The sequence below is a fragment of the Elephas maximus genome, chromosome 4, assembly GCF_024166365.1.
Source record: "Elephas maximus indicus isolate mEleMax1 chromosome 4, mEleMax1 primary haplotype, whole genome shotgun sequence".
Taxonomy (NCBI): Eukaryota; Metazoa; Chordata; class Mammalia; order Proboscidea; family Elephantidae; genus Elephas; species Elephas maximus.
Genome location: NC_064822.1, coordinates 56,095,390 through 56,120,800, shown reverse-complemented (window position 1 = coordinate 56,120,800; position 25,411 = coordinate 56,095,390). Strand labels below are relative to the sequence as shown.

The window sequence follows — 25,411 nt, the reverse complement described above, 5'->3', positions numbered from 1 at the left end:
CATAAATTCATCCACCTATGAGCAGCTGACATTTGACAAAGGCCCAAAGTCTGTTAAATGGGGAAAAGGCAGTCTCTTTAACAAATGGTGCTGGCATAACTGGATAACCATCTGCAGAAAAATGAAACAAGACCCATACCACCCAGCATGCATGAAAACTAACTCAGAATAGATCAAAGACCTAAATATAAAATCTAAAACAGGAAAGATCATGGAAGAAAAAATAGGGACAACTCTAGAAGCCCTTATACATGGCATAAACAGTATATAAAACATTACTAACAATGCACAAATACCAGAAGAGAAGCTAGATAACTGGGAGCTCCTAAAAATCAAATACTTATGCTCATCCAAAGGCTTCACCAAAGGAGTAAAAAGACAACCTACAGACTGGGAAAAAATTTTAGCTGTGACAAATCCAATCAGCATCTAATCTCTAAAATTTACAAGATACTGCAAAACCTCAACAAAAAAAAGACAAATATCCAAATTTAAAAAATGGGCAAAGGATATGAACAGGCATTTCACCAAAGAAGACATTCAGGCAGCAAACAGTTACATGAGGAAATGCTCACAATCATTAGCCATTAGAGAAATGCAAATCAAAACTACAATGAGATACCATCTCACCCCAACAGGGCTGGCATTAATCCAAAAAACACAAGATAATAAATGTTGAAGAGGTTGTGGAGAGACTGGAACACTTATATACTGCTAGTGGAAAAGTAAAATGTAAAATTTCCACTTCGGAAATCGATTTGATGCTTCCCTAAAAAGCTGAAAATAGAACTACCATACACTCCAGCAATCCCACTCCTTGGAATATATCCTAGAGAAATAAAAGCCTTCACATGAATAGATATATGCACACCCACGTTCACTGCAGCACTGTTTACAGTAGCAAGAAGATGGAAACAACCAAGGTACCCATCAATGGATGAATGGATAAACAAATTATGGTATATTCACACAATGGAATCTATGCAATGATAAAGAACAACCATGAATCCGTGAAACATAACATGGAGGAATCTGGAAGGCATTATGCTGGATGAAATTAGTCAGTTGCAAGAGGGCAAATATTATATGAGACTACTATTATAATAACTCAAGAAAGCAGTTTAAACACAAAAGAAAACATTCTTTGATGGTTATGAGGGTGGGGAGGGAGGTAGAAGGGTATTCACTAATTAGATAGTAGACAATCATTTTAGGTGAAGGGAAGGACAACACACAATACAGGGGAAGTCAGCACAACCGTACTAGTCCAAAAGCTAGGAAGTTTCCTGAATACAACCAAACACTTTAAGAGGCAGAGTGGCAGGGGCAGGGGTCTGGGGACCATGGTTTCAGGGGACCTCTAGGTCAATTGGCATAACAACAACAAAAAAGTATTAAAAAGCATTCTGCATCCCACTTTGGTGAAGGGCGTCTGAGGACTTAAAAGCTAGCAAGCGACCATCTAAGGTGCATCCATTGGTCTCAATTTACCTGGAGCAAAGGAGAATGAAGAACACCAAAGACGTAAGGAAAATATGAGCCCAAGAGAAAAAAAGGGCCACATAAACCAGAGACTCCATTAGCCTGAGGTTGGAAGAACTAGGTGGTGCCCAGCTACCACCAAGAACTGCCCTGGCAAAGAATACAACAGAGAATCCCTGATGGGGCAGGAGGAAAGTGGGATGCAGACCTCAAATTCTAGTAAAAAGACCAGACTCAATGGTCTGACTGAGACTAGAGGGACCCCAGAGGTCATGGCCCCCAGACTCTCTGTTAGCCCAAAACTAAAACCATTCCTGATACCAACTCTTCAGACAAAGATTAGACTGGACCATAAGACATAAATAATACTGGTGAGGAGTGGCTTCTTAGCTCAAGTAGACACGTGAGACTATGTGGGCAGCTCCTGTCTTGAGGCAAGATGAGAAGGCAGGGGGTGACAGGAGCAGGTTGAATGGACACAGAAAATACAGGGTGGCGAGGAGTGTGCTGTCACACTGTAGGGAGAGCAACAAAGGTCATATAATAATGTGTGTAAGTGACTTGAATTGTAAACTTCCACTTAAAGCACAATAAACAATAATAATAATTTTTATATTGATTATATTTTGAAATGATAGTATTGTGACTACATTGGGCTAATATATTAATACAATTAATTAATAATTTATTTATTTATTTATTAATACAATTGGTTTTACCTGGTTCTTTACAATTTAAATTACATATGTGGCTCTCATTTGTGGCTTGCATCATATTTCCATTGGACAGGACTGTCTATATTCACTGTCTGTAACTTCTCCCATTCTCTCTTCAACCTGCATCTGTTAGGCTTTTGTCCCCACCATTGCACCAAACACACATTCTGAAGGTCTCAGTGGTCTTCGTATTGCTAGATCCGGTGGTCAGTTACCCAGCCTTGTATCTGCAGTATTTGCACAGTTAAGCATTGCCTTCTCATTGACCACTTTCTTCAGTGGGCTCCATTCTCTCCACTTTTCCTGCTGCCTCACAACCCACTGCTTATCGGTCTCTTTTGTTGGTTTCTCCCCTCCTTGACCCCTAAAAGTTGAAGTGCCCCAGGGCTCAGCCCTTTCATATCTTCACGTCCTACACTAGCCTCCTCTGTGACCTCACATGATTTGACTTTAAATACACTCTATATATCCAGTAAATGTTTGTCACCATCCTGGACCTCCCACTTGAACTCCAAACCCAATATAGCCTACTGAGTATATCCATTCAGATGTCCAGTCAACAACTCAAATGTAACAAACTCAACACAGGGCCCCCGATATCCATTCCACCCTATCTAATTCTTCCAGCTTCTTGGACCAAAACTGTTAGAATCATCTTCTATTCCTCTCTTTCTCACACTTCACATCTAGTCCATCAGCAAATCCCGTCAGCTCTATCTTTAAGATAAATCCAGAATCTATTTCTCACCACCTCCAACACTACCTCCCTGGTCTAAGCCCCCAGCTTCTCCCAGAGGATTATTGCAGCAGCTTGCTTCTGGTCTTCCCACCACAGCCCATTCTCCATGCAACAGCCAGTGTGGTTCTTTTAAAACTCTTATCAAATCGTGTCCCTCTCCTGCTGAAAACCTTCCTTAGCCTCCATTTCAGAGCATGCCCAGTAGGTCCCCCCATTTCCTTCTGACTTTATCTCCTCTACGCCCTCCCTCCTTTACCTGCTCTGCCTCAGCCACACTGGCTTCCTTGTTGTCCCTGTAACACACTCAACGTGCTGCTCCCTGGGGGCTTTTGCACTCTGTCTGGAGCAGGCTATGGTTACATGGCTCACTCCTTCACTTTCTTTAGGTCTCTGCTCAGATGACACCTAAGGAAAGAGTTCGTTTCCCAGCCTCCCACCCTTGTCACTCCAGATCCCCTTCCCTCTTCATTTTTCTCCTTAGCACCTACCACTCTAACATGCAATATATGTACCTATATAGATTTACATTTATAGAAGTTATATATTTATAATACAAATAGGTATGGTATTATTGATATTGTAAATATAGTGTATAAATGTAAGTAAATATAATACTTTATAATATAAACTATATATTTATACGTGCTTATATAGATATGGAGTCCCTGAGTAGCATTGATGGTTAAGTGCTTATCTGCTAACTGAAACGTTGGCCACTTGAATCCACCCAGAAGCACCTCAAAGAAAGGCCTAGCAATCTGCTTCCTAAAGATGACAGCCACTGAAAACCCTATGGAGTACAGTTCTACTCTGACATACATGGAGTCGCCATGAGTTGGAGTCAACTTGGCAGCAACTGGCTTTTTTTTTTTTTTTTTTTGGTTATAAATACATTTTATTTTTATTTATTTTATATATCTTCATATACAAAAATGTATGTGTGTGTTTGCTGATCGTTTGGTTTATTGTTGTCTCCTCCACCTGAACGTAAAAGCCGTAAGGGTAAAGACTTGGTCCATTTTGTTCACTGCTATGGCCCCAGCATCTAGAACAGTGCCTGGCACAGAGCAGGTATTCATGTTTGTTGAAGGCATGAATATACAAGCACAGGCCCAAAGCGACAGAGCTGAAATTGCCATGTCTCAGTTACATGCCTTAATGTGTGGTTTCCGTCACTCTTGAAATGTATTCGTTTAGACAACCATTCATTCACTTGTTCAGCATGTATTTCTTCAACATCTGTTATACGCCAGGCACAAAGTAGATTTCTATGGGATCATTTATTTGTGCCCAGGTACATTCAAAGCAAGGCAGTTGTTAGGAGGAAGAAGAGTACTTGGATCATGGCTCCCATGGGAGGGGGAGCTAGGAAACCATGGAGGGTGTAAGGGGCACTGCAAACAGACCGGGACACTGGTGGCAAACTTGACCTACTTTATGATTTTCTCCAGCATCTGCCTGTTGCCTTGCTCCTAGCTCTCTGGCATATGGCTCTGCTTTTGGCACGGGTGACACCTGTACTAAGGGAACCAAAAACCAAAAAAACCAAACCCAGTGCCGTCGAGTCGATTCCGACATCACACTTAAATTCATCCTTCTCACACACCTGGGGCACTGGTCCCTGGGCTGGAGAGTCCTGCAGTCTCTGCTATCCCAGACTTCACTCAGAGAATTCAGAGCCCAACTGGGCAGCGAACTACTATTCTGACAGCTCCTTCTCTCTTTCCTCCCTTCTAGGCTTTTTAGTGCAATTTTAGAACAAGCAACCAAAGCAGACGGGGCAAATGCTCTAGGAGGAAAAGGGGCTGGATTTGACGTGAAGGCGCTGAGAGCTTTCCGAGTGCTGCGCCCCTTGCGATTGGTATCTGGAGTCCCGAGTAAGTAAAGCCATTATTCTTGTTTAAAATGTTATCTTGTCACCACCTCTGCTTTCCTTCGCTGAATCTCCAGGAACACTTTGCAAAGGAGCCCGATTTCATATAAATTGAGATTTTTCTAACGAGTTCCTTTGCTTTAAAGAACCCAACTCTGGTGTGAGTTAAACATCAAAATGTTAAACATTAAAACACACTGTGGTTCCGGCTTCTGTAAACCTCTGGAAAAAAATTCTCAGCAGTCACACAGCCACATGAAAACAGCCCACATAGAGAAAACAATTCATCGGCCATCTGAGCAATCCCCACAAGGCTCTGAGCCTGGAATTTAAATCTATTTGTATCAGAGAGAAGCTAGGTGAGCGGAGTTGGCTAATCTCTGAGGCCAGCACAGTATTTTAGCCAATAGGATTATCTCTACTTTCTGTATTTTTCCAGTATATAATCAGAAAAGCATCGGTAGGTGTTCTAAAAGTTCTGCTGCTTCTCCCAGCCCTCTCCTCCTTCCATGTCTTGTGGGGGATCCCAGGTCTCAAAAATATTGTTTATGGACACTCTACCTGTCGGGATAGTGGTTAAGTGCTACAGCTGCTAACCAAGAGGTCGGCAGTTCTAATCCGCCAGGCGCTCCTTGGAAACTCTACGGGGCAATTCTACTCTGTCCTATAGGGTCACTATGGATCGGAAATCGGCTCAACAGCAGTGGGTTTGGTTTTTTTTTTTTTTTTTTAACCTGTCATTATGAACTTGTTTTGCCCAAGAAGCGGAGGGTACTCAGCTCTCTGAATCAGGCAGAAAGGCTTCTTTAGAAAGATATTGTCTAAAAGGGTATCAGCCACCTAGACATCTCCTTACCACTCCTCCAGAAGCCTGTCCCGTTATGGATGAACATAGCCACTTCAGGCACCCAGCATGGGCCCAAGCAGACCCAGCCCAGGTAGCTGCTGGAGGCTAAGTCAACATTTGGAAAACACCTCCTTCCACTCCTCCTTGTCCAATTTGTGGTATCTGAGAATAATTCCAGACTTCCTTTGCTGAAGACTCATACTCTTAGGTTAGCTCTCTTGGATCTCTAGGATGGCCTATGACCCAGGGCATAGGAGATAGATACTCATGACTGGGCTGGAACCAGGCTAGCTTGGAGATGGGGACAGGGCACAGAAAAGAAAGGGGTCCTTAGAATGCACAGCCCTTCCTGCCTGTACCCCACACCGTGCACTCGGGTTACATCTGTGCTGCTTGGTGATATCACTTAAAGTCACAAAACCATAGAAGCATGAGGGGCCTGGCATTGCCTGTTTGATTCCATTTTGCACATGGAAATTGAGACACAGAATAGTGAAAAGATCTCCCCAAAGTAACTTAGTTAGCTAACACCAGAGTTAGAACCAGACTAACCCTCTTTCCTACCATACCACACTCCCTCTTTTAAAGAATTAAATGGTTGTATAACTCTAGATTGTTTCATAATTGTAATCATTATAAGCCTCCTAAGTGGCAGAGCCATAGCTTATATTGTCTCTGATCCCTGCACAATGTCTCAAGCAGTCTCTGCACATGGTAGGGGGATTTACTGAATAAATGAGGGCAGGAGTTTGTTTTCTTTGCATCAGGGACTGCTGTACAAAGCTTGTGGCCTCTCTTAACCTTGAAAGGGGGCGTAAAGCTAAACCACTCAAGTGCAGTTAAAGATGGGCATTCTTTACTTGGTCTTAACTATTTTGGGGCACCCATGGGGGAGTTCTAATGGAGCCCTGATGGAGCAGTGGTTAAGCACTTGGATGCGAACAAAATGGTCAGCATTTCGAACCCGCCAGCCACTCCATGGGAGAAAGATGCGGCAGTCTGCTTCTGTACAGATTGTTGTTGTTTTTAGGTGCCATCAAGGCAGTTTGAACTCATAACAACCTATGTACAACAGAACAAAACACTGCCCAGTCCTGCGCCATCCTCACAACCATTGTTATGCTTGAGCACATCGTTGCAGCCACCGTGTCAATCCATCTCGTTGAGGGTCTTCCTCTTTTTTGCTGACCCTCTACTCTACCAAGCATGGTGTCCTTCCCCAAGGACTGGTCCCTTCTGATAACGTGTCCAAAGTACTTGAGACAAAGTTTCGCTATCCTGGCTTCTAAAGAGCATTTGGCTGTACTTCTTCTAAAACAGATTTGTTCATTCTTCTGGCAGTCCATGGTATATTCAATATTCTTCGCCAACAGCATAATTCAAAGGCATCAATTCTTCTTCGGTCTTCCTTATTCATTGCCCAGCTTTCACATACATTGAGGCGATTGAAAACACCACAGCTTGGGTCAGGCGCACCTTAGCTCTCAAAACGACATCTTTGTTTTTTAACACTTTAAAGAGGTCTTTTGCAGCAGATTTGCCCAATGCAGTGCAGCATTTGATTTCCTGACTGCTGCTTCCATGGGCATTGATTGTGGATCTAAGTAAAATGAAATCCTTGACAACGTCAATGTTTTCTCCATTTATCATGATATTGCTTATTTGTCCAGTTGTGAGAATTTTTGTTTTATTTATGTTGAAGTGTAATCCATACTGAAGGCTGTGGTCTTTGATCTTCATCAGTAAGTGCTTCAAGTCCTCTTCACTTTCAGCAAGGAAGGCTGTGTCATCTGCATATCGCAGGCTGTTAATGAGCCTTTCTCTAGTCCTGGTGCCCCGTTATGCTTCATATAGTCCAGCGTCTCAGATTATTTGCTCAGCATACAGTTTGAATAAGTATGGTGAAAGGATACAACCCTGATGCACACCTTTCCTGTCTTTAAACAACACATTATCCTCTTGTTCTCAAACAACTTCCTCTTGGTCTAAGGACAGATTGCCCATGAGCACAATTAAGTGTTCTGCATAATTAAAAAAAGTTAATAAGCTGCAATAATCCATAGAGAGACATCATTCAGAAATTCAAAAGGTTAACAACAAAATTACAGAATTAGACAACTCAGTAGGAAGTCAGAGGAGCAGAATCGAGGAACTGGAATGCAGAATTGGGGAGATGGAGGATAAGGCACTTGGCACCAATATATTTGAAGAAAAAAACAGATAAAAGAATTTTAAAAACTGAAGAAACCCTAAGAATCATGTGGGACTCTATCAAGAAGAATAACTTGCGTGTGATTGGAATACCAGAACAGGGAGGGATAACAGAAAATACAGAGAGAATTGTTGAAGATTTGTTGGCAGAAAACTTCCCTGACATCATGAAACATGAAAGGATATCTATCCAAGATGCTCATTGAACCCCATACCAGGCAGATCCCAAAAGAAAGTCACCAAGACATATTATCATCAAACTTGCCAAAACCAAAGATAAAGAGAAAATTTTAAGAGCAGCCAGGGGTAACCAAAAAGCCACCTACAAAGGAGAATCAATAAGAATAAGTTCAGACTACTCGGCAGAAACCTTGCAGGCAGGAAGGCAATGGGATGACATATATAGAGCATTGAAGGAGAAAAATTGCCAGCCAAGAATCATATATCCAGCAAAACTGTCTCTCAAATAAGAAGGCAAAATTAAGTCATTTACAGATAAACACAAGCTTAGGGAATTTGCAAAAGCCAAACCAAAACCACAATTCAGTGTTCTGGAATTCCCATTCTTCGCAATGTTATCCATAATTTGTTATGATCCACACAGTTGAATGCCTTTGCATAGTCAATAAAACACAGGTAAATATCTTTCTGATATTCTCTGCTTTCAGCCATGATCCATCTGACATCAGCAATGATATCCCTTGTTCCATGTCCTCTTCTGAATCTGGCTTGAACTTCTGGCAGTTCTGTCAGGATATCGCTGCAACCACTTTTGAATGATCATCAGCAAAATTTTACAGCCTTGAAAATCCTATGAGACAGTTCTACCCTGTTCTTTAGTGTCACTATGAGTCAGAATCAACTTGACAGTAACAGGTTTGGAGTTTTTTTTGGATGGAGTGGCTCTACTCTGTCGTATAGGGTTGCTGTGAGTTGGAAATGACTTGACGGCACGCAACAACAGCAGGGATAGAAACCATGTATGTGATGGCCAAGGCCCAATTCTCCTTTTGTGAAGCATAAATTATCTGAGTTTTCTTTACTAACCAGCCATGTTTCAAAAGACCAAAATCAGGCAGTTGGAAAGGAGGGTGAGAGGACCTTTATTTTATTTTATTTTATTTTATTTTATTTTATTTTATTAATGTGATTTAGGTGAAAGTTTACAGAGCAAATTAGTTTCTCATTCAAAAATTTATACACAAATTGTTTCATGGCATTGGCTGCAATCCCACATTGTGTCAGCACTCTCCCCCTTTCCCTTTCCACTCCAGGTTCACTGTGTCCATTCATCTAGTTTTCCTGTCCTCTCCCCCCTCTTGTCTTTGTTCCTGGACAGGTGTTGCCCATTTGATCTTGTATACTTGATTGATCTAAGAAGCACATTCCTTACATATGTTATTGTTTGTCTTATCGGTCTGCCTAATCTTTGTCTGAGAGGTGAGCTTCAGGAGTGACTTCAAGTCTGAGTTAGAAGGGTATCTGGGGGCCATAGCCTTGGGGGTTCCAATAGTCTCTGTCAGATAAATAAGTCTGGTCTTTTTGTGAATTTGACCATTTGTTCTACATTTCTCTCCCACTCTGTCTGGGACCCACTATTGTAATCCCAGTCAAAGTGATCATCTAGTTCTTCTGATCTTGAGGTCTTGTAGGCTGTGATTCATGTGGTCCAATAGCCCTTTGGACTAGTTGCTCTCTTGGGCCTTTGGTTTTTTCCCTCTCCTTTGTTCTAAACTAGAAGGGTCTGATAGTTTTATCTTAGATAGAGCCACTTGCAAGCTTTTAAGACCCCAGATGCTGCTCACCAAAGTAGGATGTAGAACATTGTCTTTAAGAACTGTGCTGTGCCAGAGTGGGTCTTTGAACATAACTTTAAGGAGCTTGTGGTGGTACAACCAATGTGTCAGTGATAGGAAGTATGAATAAATTATAAACTTCAGCCAATGGACATGATGAATCTTACCCCACCCTGTATGTACTTATTGTTGTTGTCAAGTCGGCTTTGACTCATGGTGACTTTATGTATAACAGAATTAATCATTGCCCAGTTTTCATAGCATTGTGCTGAGTGTTAGGGCATATCATAAAGAATAAATGTAGTCCTTTCACTTGAGGAATTTAACAGTCTAATAAAAGTGTATATTAGATGGCTTTTGCTGCAGGAACAAACAACCCCAAACTCTCAGTGACTTACAGTCACAAACATTTATACCTGACTCAGATTACATAATGATGGCATGTCAGCTGCAGCTCTGCTGGGCTCAACTGGGCTCTGGGTTTGACCAAATCTGCATTCCATCTCATTCTAGAGCCCAGGTTGAAGGAGCAGCCACCATGTGGGCCACGTTGTTCTATCGTAGGGGTCAAAGCTCAAAAAGGGAGCATATAGCTAAAGCACACAAACGTAAAGTTCATGCTTAAATGTGGCTTATATCACATCTGCTCACATTCCATTGGCAAAAGCAAGTCACATGGCTAAACTCAAAGATGGTGGGGCATAGAAGTATACTGTACCTACAGAGTAGTGTGGACAAATAATTATGAACATATAGTACAAGCTAACACAAAGAGATTGAGGAGATTGTTATCAGAAATAGTGCAGTAATTACTCTAGTACAGAGATTCTTAATCAGAGATGCATATGGTTGAGAGCCACTCATGCTTCAGTGCATTAAAAGGGAGAACTAGATTAGAGTTGCAGAAGAAATTAAAGATAGTGTCTTGTCTCTGTCTGTATTTTAGAAAAGGACATCATATTTGGTAAAGTAAAAGGTTAGCAAAAAAGAGGAAGACCCTTAATGAGATGGACTGACACAGTAGCTGCAACAATGAACTTGAACATAGCAAGGATTGTGAGGATGGCGCAGGACCAGGCGATGCTTCATTCTGTTGTACAAAAGGTCACTATGAGCTGGAACTGACTCAACGGCACTGTGATGGTTAAGGTTGTGTGTCAACTTGGCTGGACCATGATTCTCAGTGGTTTGGCAGTTATGATGTAGTTTTACAGCTAAGTAATGATGTAATCACTTCCATAATGAGACCTCATATAATGTAATTGCCTCCATGATGAGATATGCTGTGAGCAACCAATAGTTGAAAGAGTTTCCTTGGGGATGTGGCCTACAACCAATATATGTGGACTTTCTGGCAAAGCTTGCTGGCTTTTGCTTGCTCTGGATCCTTATCTGACCTCTGGTTCTTGGGACTTGAGCTAGCAACTTATCTGCTGATCCTGGGATTCATCAGCCTCCACAGTCCATAAGCCAGCAGTCTACCATCTTACCTGCTGATCTTGGGATTCATCAGCTTCCACAGCCTGTAAGCCAAAGGCCTGCTGTCTGACCTGATGATCTTAGGTTCATCGGCCCCTGCAGCTCAGTGAGTCAAAAGCCTCCAGCCTGACCCACGGACTTGGAACTTTCCAGCCTCTACAACCGCATGAGCCATTTCCTTGATATATGTGTGTGTATGTGTATATATATATATATATATATATATATGTATGTATGTATGTATATACACGCTTCACTGGTTTTGCTTTTCTAGAGAACCCAGCCTAAGATAGGCACCTAACAACAACAACAACAACAGCACCAACAACAAGGGCTGTATTGTGGTGGTCAGGAAGAGATAACACTCCTTAGAATTCTCTCACCAAGATGAGGGCATGATTTAGCATGTCCTCAAAGACAGGATCCTAGTATTGCCGGTCATGCAGTTCAGGAAGGTATTTTTGTCATTACAGATTATGGCACTAGATGGTTCTGCAATTGTGGGCAGCCTTACGAGTAGCTCTGTGTCTATGCATAGGGCCCCCAGCTGTATCTTGTTTTATGTTGGTCACCAATAAAAAGAATATGGCTCTTCTTGGAGCCCAAAGGAAGGGCTTATTCAGCCCTTCACCCTTTCTCACCAGAATAGTGTCTATGCAGCCTTTCGAAGTAGAGAAATATGTAGACCAAGGTGAATAAATGCACTGTACTAGTTTGGTCAATATAGTCTAGAAAAATATCAGCCATATCTCCTACAATTACAAATGCAGACAAATGCCTCATTCTTAAACATTTCTCATAGCCCTAGGTTTTCTCCTTTTGTATTTCAGTAAAACTCCTCAGGAGAGTTGCTTCTGAATATGGTCTCCAATTCTTGTCCTCCCATTCTCTCCTGAGCCCACTCTAATCAAACTTCCCCTCTACCACTTCACCAGAATATCTCTTATCAAGACCACCAGTAATTCCCATGTTACTGAATACAATGGTCAGTTTTCTGAATCTGACCATTTTACTTCACCAATCTGCAGCATTCAATAGAGCTGCTTGTCCCTTGTCTTTGAAACACTATTGTCACTTGGCTTCTGGGACATTGTTCCGCCCTTATTTCACTTGCTTTTCCTTCTTGGTGTTCTTTTACTGATTCTCCTTCATCCTCTTATCCTTTTAATATTGGAGAACCCCAGGGCTTAATCCTTGAACCTCTACTCTATCTGCACTCATGCCCTGGTTATCATGTCCAGTCTTGTGGCATGAAATGTCATCTATATATCATGTAATAACTACCCACTCTCTGTCAGCACCACCACTTGTGTGTCAGTTTGTCACACCGTGATGGCTTAAATAGAGAAAATATTGAAGTTGTCAAGGATTTCATTTTATTTGGATCAACACCCATGGAAGCAGCAGTCAAGAAATCAAACAACGTATTGCATTGGGAAAATCTGTTGCAAAAGACCACTTTAAAGTGTTAAAAAGCAAAGACATTACTTTGAGGACTAAGGTGTGCCTGACCCAAGCCGTGGTATTTTCAATCGTGTCATATGCATGTGGAAGCTGGACAATGAATAAGGAAGACTGAAGAAGAATAGATGCCTTCGAATTATGGTGTTGGCAAAGAATACTGCCTGTACCATGGGCTGTCAGAAGAATGAACAAATCTGTTTTGGAAGAAGTACAGCCAGAATACTCCTTAGAAGAGAGGATGGCAAGACTTCATCTCGCATACTTTGGATGTGTTATCAGAAAGGTCTAATCCCTGGAGGACATCATTCTTGGTAGAGTAGAGGGTCAGTGAAAAAGAGGAAGATCCTCAACAAGATAGACTGACATAGTGGCTGCAACAATGGACCCAGACATAGCAACAATTGTGCAGATGGTGCAGCACTGGGCAGTGTTTCATTCTGTTGTACATAGGGTCACTATGAGTTGGAATGACTCAACAACATCTAACAACAACAACATATGTCAGCAGCCCAGCCCTCTCCCCTAAACTCCAGATTTGTAAACTTAACTGCCTGCTCTATTCTTTTAATCAGTTATCTAGTAGGTGTCTCAAACTTACCACATCCATATCAGAACTCGCAATCTTCCCGAAGTGTTTCCCATCTCAGTCAAATATCAACTTCATCCTTCCAGCTGCCCAGGCCAAAAGTCTTTGATTTATTTCTTTCTTTCACCCTTTGCATCCAACCTATAAGAAACTCCCATTAGCTATACCTTCAAAATATATCCTACCACCTGCACATTCACCTTGGTACCTGCCACCATCGTCTCTCACCTGGGTTATTGTGGTGGCTTCCAAATAGGATTTTCTACTTCTCCCCTTGTCTCTTGCCCTAGCCTAGTCTTAACATAGCAGCCGTAATGGCTTTCTTAAAATGTATGTGAGATCTTGTCACTGCTCAGAACCCTCCAAATCTTTCCCAACTCAGTCGGAGTGAGAACCAAAGTCCTACAAGGCCCTCATGATCCCACCCTCTCTCTACTGTGACCTCTTCTCCTTCTGCCCTGCCCTCTCTCCCTCCTGTCCAGGCTCTGTGGCCTCCTGGCTGTTCTTCCAACATTCCAAGTTCATTTTCACTGTAGGGCCTTTGCACTTGCTGTTCCTCCTGTCTGGGATGTTCCTTACCCAGCTATCTACATGGCTTGCCCACTCACCTTTAATCTGCTGAAATGTCATCTTATCAGAGAGGCCTTCCCTTAGCATGCTATTTCAGCCATCCTTACACTCCCTAGCCCCCTCCCTACTTTGTTTTCTCCATACCACTTTTCACCATCTGCCCTACTATATATTTACTTGTTCATTACACCTTACCTCACTAGAATGTAATCCCCTGAAGGTAATGCTTTTCATTTGTTTTGCTCATCACTATATCATCATAACCTACAGCAATGCCAGATAAATACTAGTGGGATGAATGGATATCATTACACAGACCTGTCCCTTCATGGCTAAGTGGCATTTCCTAAGAACTAGAACTAACCAGCTCACCAAAATGATTTTTAATACCGAAAGACCTTCCATTTATATGTGCCTTCTTTAGTGTTTCCAAAGTGTTTTCGCTTCTGTCTTATTTGATCCTCATGACTATTCTGTGATGTGTACGCAGGGTGTTACTATTAAAAAATAGGTTAACTGGCTGGTTTGTGAGATCGGCAACTCTAAGCCAAGAGTGTTAGGGGCCCAAGAAGTTGCTGTTATTTTTAAACGCCCAGGTGTTTATTAAATGCCATTGGAGTCTTGTATTCACAGATTATGGAGGGAGGGAGATGATTATGAGAGTACAAGTCCATGAGTCATTGATTAATTTGTCGAACAAAATGTACTGAGTACCTACTTTATGTAAGACCCTTTGCTAGCCAGTGTAGCAGACACAAAGATGAGTCAGAAGCTAAGTGTGTTTCAAGCTAAGAGCTTGAAGCATAGTAGAAGGGAAAGAATGGTCATAAAACCTATGGTATAGGATAAAAATTGGAGAGAGCCAAACAAGAAGCTTAGATAAGATGTGATGAGTTCCATGGCAAATATGCTTTGGGGATAGAGAATCAGGAAAGCCTTCTTGGAGGAGGTGGCATTTGGGATGGCTCTTGAAGGATAAACAGAGGGCTTTCCAGGGAATTATGAAAAGGAAGGAAGAAGAATGACTGTGGCCTTGGAGATGTTTAGTAAGTGTGATCGTTAAGGCTGTGTGGCAACTTGTCTGGACCATGATTCTCAGTGGTTTGGCAGTTACGATGTAGTTTGGCAGTCGTATAATGATGTAATCACTTCCGTGACGAGATCTTATATAATGTGATCACCTCCATGATGGGATCTGCTGTGAGTAGCCAATCGGTTGAAAGGGAGTTTCCTTGGGGGGGTGACCAGCATCCAATATAGGTGGACTTTCTGGCAAGGCTCATAGGCTTTTGCTTGCCCTGAATCCTGCAGCCAGCTCCTGTTCATCTGAACTCCAGTTCTTGAGACTTGAGCTACCAGCTTATCTGCTGATCTTCGAATTCATCATCCTCCACAGTCGGTGAGCCAACAACCTGCCAGCTTCCCTACCAGTCTTGGGATTTGTTAGCCTCCGCAGCCTGTGAGCCAGAGGCTTCAGTTTTCTGAGCTTCTGATCTTGGGTTTGCCGGCATCTGCAGCTATGTGAGTCAGGAGAAGCCCCAGCCTGACCCACAAACTTGGTACTTTCCAGCCTTTACAACTGCTTGAGCCATTTCCTTGATATGTCTCTCTCTCTCTCTCCAAATATATATAGACAATTCACTGGTTTTGCTTCTGTAGAGAACCCAGCCTAAGACAATAAGACTGCAAGATTTAGGCATTGATAACACTGTAGATATAAAAGTCATATTGACTCTATGAAATTCTGTGTAATTGAAAGATTGGTCATTTTGCTTCATAGAGATCAGTTCCCACTGCTTGTGAAGCACCTACTCTACCACAACAGAAGTGCTGCAAAGCTTGCATGTTGTACCAAAAGATAAGCCATATGGAAAAATAAACATTATATAATACATGTGAACAATAAATATGGACAGTTGTGATTAAATATTTACAATGTATGTAAAAGGAGTATATTCATTTGTGGAGCAGTAACCAAGGGGTCATTTTCTCCTTTCTGTATAATCTCATATGCCCTCCTGGAGAAGAACTTGCAGGAGTAGAATGAATAAAGGGAAAGACAGGTGGAGGTGAGAAAGTGCCTTTTAAATGTGTGGGGTCTTTTTTAACAAAAGCTGGGAGCAGCCCAGGCTTGATTTGATCATGATGGAGGTTGCACAGTTGCCTGCATGCAAGACCAGCACCATCCTTGGAGAACACCATCCATTTACTATGAGCTTTTATTGAGCCCTTTCTGTAAGCCAGGCACTAAGCTAGGCACCAGTGATGCAGAGATAAACAGGATTCTCTCCCCATCTGTCAAAAGACTTGAATGCTTTAAAGCTTTGTGGTGGGACTTTTTATTTTCTTTTCTTCCTATGATGTGAATGTGTATAAGATTAGTCTTTCTGGGTTCCCTTTTTCTCAGTTAAAAGTGTTATTTCTGGGAGCACATGGAATAGAAAGCAGCATGTCATTACACAAGAGTTGGCTTCCTAATTGAGTGTCGAGAAGGAGCAGTGAAGATCTTGTGTGCAAAAGGGTCAAACTCTTTCTTCTTATTTTTCCTTGCTCAGGTTAGAACTATTTTCTTAAAACAAATTAGCACCAATCAGTCGACAAATATTTGTTGAGTGGGTTCCATGTAGAAGACACTGGGAGAGGCTTACAGCACAGTGGTTTTGAGCATGAGCTCTTGAATCAGACTGCCTGGCTTCTGCTATTTACTCACTCTGTGACTTTGAGGAGGTTACTAAGTCTCTCTGTGCCTTAGTTTCCTCATCAGTAAAATGGGACTAATAATAGAGCCTATTTCATATGTTGTCGAAAAAACTAAATGAGTTCATCCACACAAAGCACTAAAACAGTTCCTTGCTTATAGTAAGTGCTCAGTGTTAGGTGTTAAGTTACGTCACATCACGCCACGTTACGTGATTAGGCATGTGTAATAGAAATATATGACAAGATTGCCGTCAAGACAAAACAGATATACTTTAAAAGAACATTCGAGAGTTAAATAGCAATCTGAGATCAAAAAATACCAGAGAGGTATGTATGATGTATGACTTGGATTCAAGGAAACAAGCTTACCAGGGACTGTGGGAGTCTGGAAAAGTTTTATGGAGGAGAAAGAATTTGAGATAAGCCCAGAGGTTTATGAAGAGGCATGGATGGAGACAGAAGGACATTTGGGGTGAAAAAAAAATCATTTGTTGGGGTCACCAACTCAGGCCAGCCCAGGCCAGCACATAGGTCTATGGGATGTGCTTGAGACAGAGGAGGAGGTTGGAGGGCCACGTGAGAAAAGACAGCAGGGGACAGACTGTGGTAGGTCCCTGATGCCATTCCAATAGGCAGTTATTGACGTAGCCACTGCTGTTGCCTCTCCATTGAAACCAAACCAAACTCGTTGCCATCTAGTCAATTCCTACTCATAGCGACATTATAGGACAGAGTAGAGCTGCTCCATAGGGTTTCCAGGGAGCGGCTGGTGGATTCCAAGCTCTTAACTACTATGCCACCAGGGCTCCACCTCTCCATTAGAAACATTCAAAAGACTGCCCTGCGGAGAGACAGCTAAAGTTCTTGGAAATCTACTGAGGAGTGTCAGAACTCATGATGGCTCTTGATTTCCAAGAAGGTTCATTAGCTTACCCTGGACACACAGCTAGCTGGTGGCAGAGTGGAGGTCAGAAGCAGACCAAAACAGACCACTTCACTCTCCCACCCTGCATAACCTTCATTCTGGAGGCCTAGTCTGGGGTGTCCCACTCTCTCTTGAGCACACTGCCAAGTGATCTTACATTGCAGTATATGAAAACTCCTCCTTTGTTGTTGTTGGTAGAATGTATCCTCACCTTTAAACTTCGTGCTGCAAAAGTTAAAAACTCACCTGAGTGCCCACGTATCCAGGTGAACCACAATCATCCTGCTGATACAGTTTTGCTCCCAGAATGGGCTCTTCCCTCATAAGGATTAGTAACTGTGAAATTGGCACCGCTGATTAGGGGCATATTAGAGCTACTAAAAACTACTTTTCTGAGTTTTTTCACACTTTGATGGTTCAAAAGCAGTCATGCCATCCCACCTGAGATTTGTTCTTCAGGAAATTGAGCCACAATGCAATCCTGCAATCACGTTATGCTCCCAGGAAAGTGTTTCATGGCCCAGGGGGGATGCCCACACTATGCTACAGAGCAGGAGGGCTTGGCACCAGAAATGATCCCAGCAAACATCTCATTGACCTTGCTTGTTTTTAAGAACACCTCCGCATTCCAGATTTGTGGAGGGAAACCCTGTCTAGGGCTGATACTTGAACATCAAGTAACTCAGCTCCTGAAATTAACATGTTTTGAAAACTGAATCCCAGAGAGGATCCCCAAGCCAGGTCAGAGGCTCAACCCACATCACTTTACTACCTACCCCCAACTTTTTCCACTGCTTTTTCTTCCCAGAACATCATTTCAATCCTGGTTAATGTGATTCGACTACATAAAGTGCCACTGTTAGGGCACCGTGGATGGAGCACGAGCCTGGAGTGGTCAGAAGACCAGAGTCTAGCCCTTACCTTCTACTAACTAGCTCAGTGATCTTGGATATCTGTTCTGTATCTGTAGCATGAAGGGCCTGGACTGATGGCTTCTATGCCTCCTTCCTCCTTTAAAGTTCTCAACCTCTGCACCAACCAATGCCCTTTGCCCTTTGCATTCCTTCTTGCCTCTCCACCTTCTGCTCTTTCTCCCCTTTCATTTCATTGGACTTGACCTCCTTCTCCCTCATTTTCTATTTTGCTTCCTCTTGCCTTTTCCTCCCTTTTGTCCCCAAGGGGCCTTACATATCCTAGGGCCTTAAACCAAAATGAAGGAACTACTTACAAGGCAACTTACAAGGACAGGGGCACGTGGAGGGGGCCACTCGTAAGTCAATCCCTCACTCTCCCTGCAAGGCCAAAGGCCACCTGGTTCTACTTCCCACCCCGATCAGAAACCCTTTCTGCAACACCTCTAGGCCCCGATTTCTACTGCTTCTTTCACTGAAATCAAACCATACCAGTTACCACCAAGTCACCCCTGATTCATGATGACTCCATGTGTATCAGAGTACAATAGTGCTCCTCAGGGTTTTCATTGGCTGATTTTTTTTAAAGTAGATCACTAGGCCTTTCTTCTGAGGCATCTCTGGGTAGTTGCCAACCTTTCAGTTAGCAGTTAAGCACATTAATCATTTATACCACCAGATTCCTTCACTGAAACAGAAAGTAATAAAACCGTTCTGTACATTCTTCTCACTGCACTCTCCCTGAATCAGAATGCCTGAGTGGGAAGACTTTAGATATCTAGTCGAATGGAATTTCCCATCCTACAGGTAGGAACACTGTAGTTAGGCAAGTTAAATGGCTTTCTCAAGGTCAAACTGCTACCTGGTGGCAGGCAGGCAGGATTCTACCCCATCCCAAGGGAAGACACTGGTGGCAATCATGATGGCACCCTCTCTTTTGGTATTAGTTTTCTGGAGCTTTCAGAGCTCCTTCACACACACATATTAGTTCACTGAATCCTCCCAGCCACCCCATGAGGGAAGCAGGCACAAGGAAACCTCGGCCTACCTCCCACCCTCTTGCCCAAGGCAGCCAATGGACTAAGGCAGAGCAGAGCCCTCTGGAGGACAACTATAAACAGCATGGCCTCTTAACATTCCAAACAGGTTGGCTTCCCCGAGGAAAAACCTATCCACCAGTCTCAGCTGACACGCTTTGCTGCGAGGAGTCTGAAGTCAGGTCCCTGATGTTGGTGTCGCTTGCCTATCAGAAACTGAGCAGAATTTAGAATAGGGTTCCCCACACCCCCGTGCCCCAACCTCCCAGCATGTTTCATGTTTACAGCAGCTATGAATTGATGCTGTCCTTGCCCACGCTGCCCGGGGTAACTCTTGCTCTTCCACCACAGAGGACCTGAGTGTCCAAGCATTTCCCTCCACCCTGTTCCTCTCCCTTCCGAGTCCTTCTGAAGGGACTTCTGGACTGGGAGACAGGGGTGCAGGTTACAGTCCTGGCTCTACCACCTACCTCACTGTTTCCACACCTGTGCTTTGCCTCAGTTTCTCCATCTACAAAGTAAGGTATATCTTGAATAGGGGGGATTTTACCTGTAAACCCCCTGAGTTCCTGGCAATCAAACAAACAAACAAAAAAAAAACCCACTGCCATCAAGTCAATTCCAACTCATAGCAACCTCATGGAGTTTCCAAGGCTGTAAATCTCTATGGAAGCAGACTGCCACATCTTTCTCCCTCGGAGCCACTAGTGGTTTCAAACCACCAGCCTTGTGGTTAGCAGTTCATTGCTTTAACCACTGTGCCACCAGCCTCCTTTCCTGGTAACAGAGGCGCTTTTAAATCTACTTCTTGAAGTGAGGATTCGTGGATTCTGATGGGCCACAGCACCAGTAAGAAAAGAAAGATGACCCAAATGCAGCAAAGTAAGTTAATCTAAGCAATGAGGATGTTTCCAAAGTTCCAGTCTCTGCTGTCATGAAGTTTTACTGAAAGGTTATTGAATATCAGTAGCAGTATGTGACTAAACTGGGAAAACCTCTATTATTTGGTGTTCAAGATACAGCAGCTTAAAAAATAATGATGATAAGGAATGTGTCCAATCACACAATAACTTCCTATATTTACTAAAGTGCGCAGACATTTCCCCAGTGATGAAAACGTCCTCTTTTGATTTGAGAACAAAATGTAAGGCGGTGATAAATATTAGGGTTACCACCATCTAAAAGCAATATTCAGCAGCAGTATGACGAGACTTGCAGACTCAAAGAGCTTTATTGGCTCATTAATCGCCCAGTGGTCCAGGAAGGCAGGAGGGACATTATCCTTAATTTATAGATAGGCAAATACAGCCCCAAGTGCTTCTCCCAGGGTAATGAACGGAGATGGGTTCAGACTATTTTCCAGGCAGAGAATAACTCCCTTCAGGACTTGGGTCTCTGTGATTTGGAGGAGAGCGCAGCTTTCCCTAACAGAGTGGAATCACTTTGTGTTACTGGTTCCCCCAACTGGCTTTAGAGATTGGCAGATGATAGTTCAGATGTTGGTTTATGTACGTTTTGATTATGTTTGGAGCCCTGCTGGTGTAGTGGTTAAGCCTCCTGTGTTGTGAACCCCTTTAGCCACGGGAGCTAATGAGAAAGATGGTATTACTGCCACCGGAGGGACTAGTAATGAAGTGGGAGGTACTTCTAGGCCTGCTGGTGAGAACAGGAGCCTAAGTCTGGCTAGCTATGTGACCTTGTCCTTTAACCTCTGACCCTCAGCTTCCTCATCTGTGAAATGAGAGGTTTAAACTGTATTGGCCCTAAAGTTTCTCTGAGCACTAACATTCTGTGCTTCAGTGATAGAGACCAGCAGTCACCTGAGAATTTCGTTTTTAATCATCAGTTCTAGACTTGGGGTTGTCATTGATAGAGTGTAACCTTTGGAAAATCCCTTCATTTCTCTCTGGCCCTCAATGCAGTGGCAATCAGGTAGTACAGAGGTAGGAGAACAAGACATATAAGAGTAAACACATGTTTATTAAGCACTGGCCCTGTGCCCAGCACCGTGGCAGGCAGTACACCTGCCACAAAAGAAGGGTGAGCTTCTTAAACTCAGGAAGCTCTAAGATTAACTCTCTTTTGTGTCTGTCCCTTTCCTGGAGATCTCCAAACCTGAAATAATAACAGCCAACAGCAAGGTGACTGTAACCTAATCTAAAATAATGGCAATAATAAAGGCCACTTAGGCTTACAAGTGACCCATGCTTTATAAATGCTGGAAAAGAAAGTGAGGGGAGAATAAAATGAAGATACAGTGGAGGTCAGTGTCCCATGAAGTGATCAATATGAAGAATGTGAGCCCCATGTACCTGTTTTTCTTGGTTCAGTCCCTCATGCTGATTCATGACAATTAGTGGGTAAGGACGTAGGCAGTGGAGTCCCACTACCTAGCTTCAAATTCCGAGCCACCATTTATTAGCTATGGGACTTTAGGTAGTCATTTAACCACCCTGTGCCTCAGTTTCCTGATCTATAAAATGAGGGTTAAAATTGCACCTACTTCATGGAGTTGTTGTGAGGATTATGTGAGTAAATGCTTGTAAAGCATTTAAAAGTATGTCCAATATAGACCAAACTTTCAACAAATGTTACCTTTTAGTATTACTATGGGTCCAATGCCATATCTCCCTACCTCAGGCTCCAAACTGGACTGATTAGAGAAAGGACATTTTCTGTACTTGGTTTTTTTTTTTTTAAATCAACTTGATATAAGTATAGTTTATATTTAATAAAATTTGTACATTTTTGGTGTACAGTCACAAATATAATAATTCTATTGACTCTGTCTTGTGTGGTTGTTGCCATATCTTTTACTTACACGTACAGTATAAACTTCACACTATAATGTTATTATTTTTGCTTTAAACAGTCAGTTGTCTTTTAAGTCAATTTTGAGGGAAAAAAAAGGATAGCCTTTTATATTCGCCCACTTATTTACCCTTTTGGTGCTGTCCATGCCTTTCAGTAGATCCAAGTTTCCTTCAGTATCATTTCTCCCTGCTCTGAAGAACATCCCCTAACATTATCTATAATGCAGGTCAGCTGATGATGAATTCTGTCTACTTTCATTTATTTGAAAATGTCTCTATCCCATTCTCTTTTTGAAGAATATTTTCCTTGGATGTAGAATTCTGGGTTGACGGAGGTTTTTGTTTTTCTTTCAGAACATTAAAGATGTTGTTCCATTTTCTCCTGGCTTGCATCGTCTCTGATGAGAAGTCATTGATATTTTTATCATGATTCCCTATATGTAGTGTTTCTTTTTCCCCTCATTACTTTCAAGATTTTCTCTCTGTCTTTGTTTTCAGCAATTTGACTATGATGCATTCATTGTAGTTTTTGTTATATTTATCCTACTTGGAGTTTGCTAAGCTTCTCAGATTTATTCATTCTAAATTAGTTTTTCCAAATTTGGGTAGTTTTTGACCATTATTTCTTCAAATATTTTTCTGCCCCAGTCTCACTCTTCTTCTCCAATTGCATTTGTGTTTGGCTATTTTATATTGTTTCATTGGTCCCTGAGGCTTTGTTCAGTTTTCTTCTGTCTTTTTTTTTCTCTGCATTCCACAGATGGGATAATTTCCAGTTTACTGACTTTCTTTTTGCCAGCTCCATCTGCATTAAACCTATTCAGTAAATTTTTCATTTAAGTTAATTTTCAATTATAGAATTTATTTTATAGTTTTCATTTCTCTGTGGGGATTCTCAGTTTTCTCTTGAAGACTATAAACCAAAAAAAAAAACCGAAACCAGTTGCCATCAAGTTGATTCCAACTCATGGTGATCCCATGTGTTGCCAGATAGATCTGTGCTCCAAAGAGTTTTTGAGGCTATAACCTTTTGGAAGCAGATTACCAGACATTTCTTCTGAGAAGCCCCTGGGTGGATTCAAAGTACCAATTTTTCAGTTAGTAGTCAAATGTCTAATCATTTGCACCTCCAAGGGACTCCTTTAAGACCATGTACCTTTTCAATTCTTTACATGTATGTTTATATATGCTTATAAATAACAGATGTTATATTTACATACATACAAACCAAACCAAAACCAAACCCATTGCTATCGAGTTGATTCCAACTCATAACAACCCTGTAAGACAGAATAGAAATGCCTCATAGGACTTCCAAGGCTGTAATCTTTAGGGAAGCAGATTACCACATCTTTTTCCCACAGAGTGGCTGGTAGATTCAAACCACCAGTCTTTTGGTTAGCAGCTAAGCACTTTAACCACTGCACCACCAGGACTCCCTGTATGCCTGTATGTATGTGTTATATGTTTATATATAACAGCTATTTTTAAATTTTTTGCTGGTAACATCTAAGCAATCTCTTATTCAGTTTCTAATGACTGCTTTTTTCTTGACTGTGGGTCACATTTTTGCATTTTTTTGTATACCAGAAAAACCAAACCCATTGCCCTTGAGTCAGTTTCGACTCATAGCAACCATATAGGACAGAGTAGAAATGCCTCATAGGATTTCCAAGGCTGTAATCTTTACGGAAGCAAATTTCCACATCTTTCTCCCACAGAGTGACTGGTGGGTTCAAACTGCCAAACTTTTGGTCAGCAGCCAAATGCTAAATACTGGAAGCATAGATAATATAGAGACTCTGAATTCTATCATCTTCCTAAGAGCAGGCAGTTTCATTACTGGATGAGCATCTTGAACTTGTGTAGGCTTAGTTTCTTGCTCGTTGAGGCAGATAATTGAAAGCTCAAATCAAATCCCTGAACCTCCAAACTTGATCTCTCCTTCAGATCTTATCAGAGCTTGGTTTCAGGCTTTGTCAGGATTGGTCTAGAGTAGGTCTTATTCCTAAGGTGTGGCTTTTCCGTTGTCTCAGATTGTTGCCCAGAGTGTTAATGAGATGTTAATTAGATCTCTCCACTATGATAGGGCCAGAACTCCAACCTTCTGATGCAGCTTTTTCCCCAGCACTTTTTAACCTATAGTATCTCTTTTCTGCTTTCAACAGCATAGGAACTGCTACCTGATAAGCCTCAATGGTTTCACCCTGCACATGTACACACCAGCCCTATGCCACAGACTCATAGGGGACCCCTACACAAATTTCTGAGGCCCCTTATCCACCAACCTGCCTCCTCTCTAATGTCCCACCCCAGCCACTTCAGCTTCCCAAATTCTGATCTGATCTCTGCCTTCTGAGCTCATTGGAGCTGCAGTGGTCTGACTGGACTTTGTTGTTGTTGTTGTTAGGTGCTGTCGAGTCAGTTCCGACTCATAGTGACCCTGTGTGCAACAGAACGAAACACTGCCCAGGCCTGAGCCATCCTTACAATCATTGTTATGCTTGAGCTCATTGTTGCAGCCACTGTGTCAGTCCACCTCGTTGAGGGTCTTCCTCTTTTCTGCTGACCCTGTACTCTGCCAAGCATGATGTCCTTCCCCAGGGACTGAGCCCTCCTGACAACATGTCCAAAGTATGTAAGGCACAGTCTTGCCATCCTTGCTTCTAAGGAGCATTCTGGTTGTACTTCTTCTAAGACAGATTTGTTCGTTCTTTTGGCAGTCCATGGTATAGTCAATATTCTTCGCCAACACCACAATTCAAAGGCTTCATTTCTTCTTCAGTCTTCCTCGTTCATTGTCCAGCTTTCACATGCGTATGATGCGATTGAAAATACCATGGCTTGTGTCAGGCGCACCCTAGTCTTCAAGGGGACATCTTTGCTCTTCAACACTTTAAAGAGGTCCTTTGCAGCAGATTTGTGCTAAAGTCAGGAAATTATTCCCAGTCATAGATCCAGGGCAATTATGGTGTTCACTCATGGTTTCAATTCTCTGAAGACTTACAGTTCTGTGCTGCTTGATGTCCACTTTCTGAAAACAGTTGCCTCTTATATTTTTGTCTGTTTTTTAGATGTTTATGGTAAAAGGACTAGTCTGGTACCAGTTACTTCAAAATGACTGGAGGTGGGAGTATACTTAATTTTTTTTTTAATTTTATTTATTTTGTTGTTGCAAATATACACAGCAAAACATACATCAATTTAATAGTGTCTATAAAAATTTTTTTTTTATGTGAACAGTTCAGTGACATTGATTACA

General features: G+C 42.2%; 1 protein-coding gene across 11 annotated transcripts in view; it reads left to right on the top strand.

Moving 5' to 3' along the window:
* Positions 1-25,411, top strand: part of CACNA1C (calcium voltage-gated channel subunit alpha1 C) — an 896,734-nt gene that overhangs the window by 600,882 nt on the left and 270,441 nt on the right. For all 11 annotated transcript variants that reach the window (XM_049885094.1, XM_049885093.1, XM_049885097.1 and 8 more), the window contains exon 5: positions 4,675-4,814. In XM_049885094.1, coding sequence (XP_049741051.1) covers positions 4,675-4,814 — 140 coding nt within the window. The remainder of the gene's footprint in view (positions 1-4,674; positions 4,815-25,411) is intronic.